The sequence below is a fragment of the Rattus norvegicus genome, chromosome 20 (assembly GCF_021556685.1).
Source record: "Rattus norvegicus strain SHRSP/BbbUtx chromosome 20, alternate assembly SHRSP_T2T, whole genome shotgun sequence".
In the NCBI taxonomy this organism is placed as follows: domain Eukaryota; kingdom Metazoa; phylum Chordata; class Mammalia; order Rodentia; family Muridae; genus Rattus; species Rattus norvegicus.
The window spans coordinates 40,038,370-40,041,839 of NC_141553.1; the positions used below are offsets into that span (position 1 = coordinate 40,038,370).

Consider the following 3,470-nt stretch of genomic DNA (forward strand, 5'->3'; position numbering starts at 1 on the left):
AACCATCCAGCAGACAGATCGTCCAAGGAGGGAGCACCATAGGTCCTTCCTGACTTTGGGCAGAGTATCCAGGAAATGGTGGAGGTGGTTAGCAGGCTTCAGAAGAGGAAGGCAGAGTGGAGTGTGCCTTAGGTGGTATCACTAGCCAAGTGGAATCCGTGCTGATCTCATCCCATCTGGATCCACACAGGTTGGAAAGAGAAGACCCCCTAACTGAGGATCCCAACCACTTGTCCTGAGACCCAAGGACATCACTTCCAGGAGTCATGCAAGTCATGGCACTTCTTTCATGCTTGTAGGGCTAGCTGGTAGTTGGGAGCAACAGAACTCTATTAAACCGAGGGAAGAATATAGCACATGCAGAAAGAAAGTCTTTTACATAGGCAAATAGCCCAAAAACCACAATAGTTCATGTAGAGATTCGGGAACGCACATTCATGCATTTCCTGTCAGAAGAGTTGAGCCAGATTTTCAGGAATTCTCACAATTAACATGGTCCATGCAAAAACAGGCACAAACACACACAGACACACAGACACACACACACACACACACACGCAAACACACACACATACCCATACAAATAACACAAATAGAAATACCACACACACAACAAAGCACACACACAGACACACACAAACATACACACATATACACAAATAACACAAATACAAATAACATACACAACACAAGCACACACACACAGGCACTCACACACGAACATGCAAACACACACATATAACACGAATACAAATAACACACACATACACACACACAAACAAACACACACACTAACACATACACACACACAAGCATACACAAAAACCCGGCCAGCAAGTCTGACCTGTGAATGTGGAACAAAAGACCGAAAACCTGTGTTGAAAGAATTGTATAAGCCCTATGCTCCTTGAGGAAATGTGGCTGCATGCACCCAAGGCCAACTGCCTACCTCTAGGCAATTGCAGTCTTCAGGTGGGTGCAGAGGGACCTCACATTCGGGAATGCAGGGCCGTGCTAGGCTTGGGAATCTCAAGGTTAAAAGACGGATACGGGAGATTGTGGGAAACACCTCACTGTGGGAGGAGGAAGGTATTCGGCTTGTCTGATTGAATCAGTGTCAATCCTGGAATGAATTGTTCACGATACTTTGGTTGCACTCCATTTCCAGGATGATGTTTATTTACAGTTTTGTGGCCTTACACACATTCTTCTTTAAGTTGACATTTTCCCCGCTTGTTTGCTTTAGCAAACACTGCCATGTCTGCATTGAACACTGATCAGCTTTCCTTGTTATTTCCCTTTCAGACCGCTCATCCCGCCTCACTGCCTTCCAATGTCTTACCACCCTTTCAATTGGAAAGCTCATGCCTAAACCAAACAGCCTTTCAACCACCCATACAAACACACAAGCAAACAAGCAAGCAAGCAAACAAACCAACAATGCAAATCTTTATTGAATACAATGGTAAGTAGAACAGAGCAAGACAAAACAAAACAAAAGTAAACTAAACAAATGTGCCAGGAGTACATATAGAATGGGTGGATTGTTAGTCATCTCACAGCTAAGCATAAGGCATTGGTAAGAAGAGCAACAGTTCTTAGTCCCAAGGAAGAAGTGTTCATAACTCCTTCCTGGTTTAGTGTCCTGAGATGTGTAGCCTACCGGGTGACCCATGAGATTTCCTGGAATCTGATGGAGCCAGTCCAATGTTGTGTTCTATCAGTTGGGCTTTTCATTAGGCCTCCTTGTTGTTTTAGGAGTCCCTGGTGATCTGCCCTCTGCCCCTTCAGCAGAAACCCATTCTGAGAGTCCATTTCCTCGTCTCAGGGCCCTCAGGTAGGCACTCCACATGGAAAACCCCCGTGCATTTCCTCCTTCTAGTAAGCAAGATGCTTTGCATCGAAATCAGCCACTGTCATAGGGGTTTTGATGCATTAACTTTTTGGGCTGTCAACATTCTCAAGTGTGGATTGCAGGTGTCTTCTGGATAGGAGCTTCCAGGCTGGGACTCAGAGAATATCCAGCAGAGCCTCATATTCTTCTTGAGAGAGAGGCAGCTCAGGTGTTGCATCCATTTGCTGCCCTTCACCTTCCAGATATACAGAGCCTGGGGAGTGCGTCTCCACTCGAACTTCCATCAGCAGTTGATCCAGGAAGAATTCCAGGACGCCCGTGTTGCATCCCTGAGTGAGAGCCTGTTCTTGGCCTTGTCCTTCAGGCTGTGCCCATTGTGGTAGCTGAGGCTCTCTGGAGAAATTGGTTGGGTCACTATAACTCGAGGATTCCTTGGAAACACAGTCCGTGGCAGCCAGTTGCAAGATGGTTTCCTGGACAAACTCGTGCTCCTTGCCACCAGAATTTCCATCAAGATCCACAGGGAATGGCCTGCCACCCTCCACTTGGTCTTCTTCCAGCAGTTCATCAAGGAGGAGTTCCAGAGGTCCTGCCTCGTATGCTTGAGTCGCTGTCTGTGATTGGCCTCGTCCTTCGGGCAGTGCCATTTGGGGTTGCTGGGACTCTTTGTGGAAGTAGGGCTGGTCGCTGGAGCTCGAGTTCTCCATGCCCACACCTCCTGAGATAGCCATCGATAACAGGTTGTCCTGTGCTGCTTCATCCCTGCCACTGAGACCTCCAGTTGCCACATCCTGCACTTGTGAAGCAGGCACATCTTGATCTGGAGCGCGGGCTTGCCGCGCTCTTCTGTTCTGAAATCATATGTGGATCGTGTACTCAGACAAACCTGTCCTCTGGCCCAGCTGCTCCCTGGTAGGAAAGCCTGGCAACGGATTCCTCTCAAAGGCTTGCACTAGGATACTGCGCTGTTGCAAGGTGAGTCGAGTGCGAGGCCTTCTGCTGTCCGAGGGCATGCTGCTACCTTGTGACCTGGAGCCAAACCATTCCTCGAGCTGTTGGGAGGCTAGCGGAATGGAGCCTCTGCTGGACCGCTTTGGGCCGTGCCTCACCTCTCCAGTGCGACTCCTTCGGTTCTGAAACCACACTCGGATGCGGGACGAAGGGAGCTGTATTTGCCTGGCCAGTTCCTGCCTGTCCCAGAGCTCGGGTATTGGTTCTTGCCTAAAGCTGATAGCAGGGCCTTCTTTTGCCAGGCCTGCCAAACCGTCTTCCTGCGCCGGGATTCCCCCAGCATACAGCTGTTATCCACATTGCTTCCAGCTTCCATGCTCCTAAGGATTCGATGCCAGGAGACCTAAAGCTGGAGAATATAGTCAGGACCGATCCAGATCAAGCGCAAGCTTCTGCAAATGCCACCCTTAGAGCTGGGACCCCTGCCCGTAAATACCTTTGCCTCAGCACCCGAAGCTCTGCCCACTCAAAAGGAGCCGTGGGCTACAGTCGTACTCCAGACCCTTGAATCAAGGTCATGCCACGACCCCTTACACCTGCCACGCCTCCCACCTGAGAACAGGAGACCCGGAACAAGACCTCAAGAAACCTATCAGACTCAGCA

The 3,470-nt window shown here is 49.4% G+C and overlaps 1 protein-coding gene across 1 annotated transcript; it reads right to left on the reverse strand.

The window, feature by feature from the left end:
* Positions 1-2,712: 2,712 nt before the first annotated feature.
* Positions 2,713-3,182, reverse strand: LOC147998683 (double homeobox protein 4C-like). The gene is made up of 2 exons (XM_087598772.1): positions 2,965-3,182; positions 2,713-2,884 (listed from the first exon to the last, which is right to left on the reverse strand). The coding sequence occupies exons 1-2, from the start codon at positions 3,180-3,182 to the stop codon at positions 2,713-2,715; spliced, it is 390 nt and encodes a 129-aa protein (XP_087454898.1).
* Between the last annotated feature and the right edge of the window lie 288 nt (positions 3,183-3,470).

Bases quoted from the DNA above. Each gene is read 5' to 3' on its own strand.
- LOC147998683 (XM_087598772.1), bottom strand. From the start codon at position 3,182: ATGGAAGCTGGAAGCAATGTGGATAACAGCTGTATGCTGGGGGAATCC. The intron at 2,885-2,964 runs GTGAGGCACGGC...GTTTGGCTCCAG, and splicing joins GAAGGAGTCGCACTGGAGAG to GTCACAAGGTAGCAGCATGC.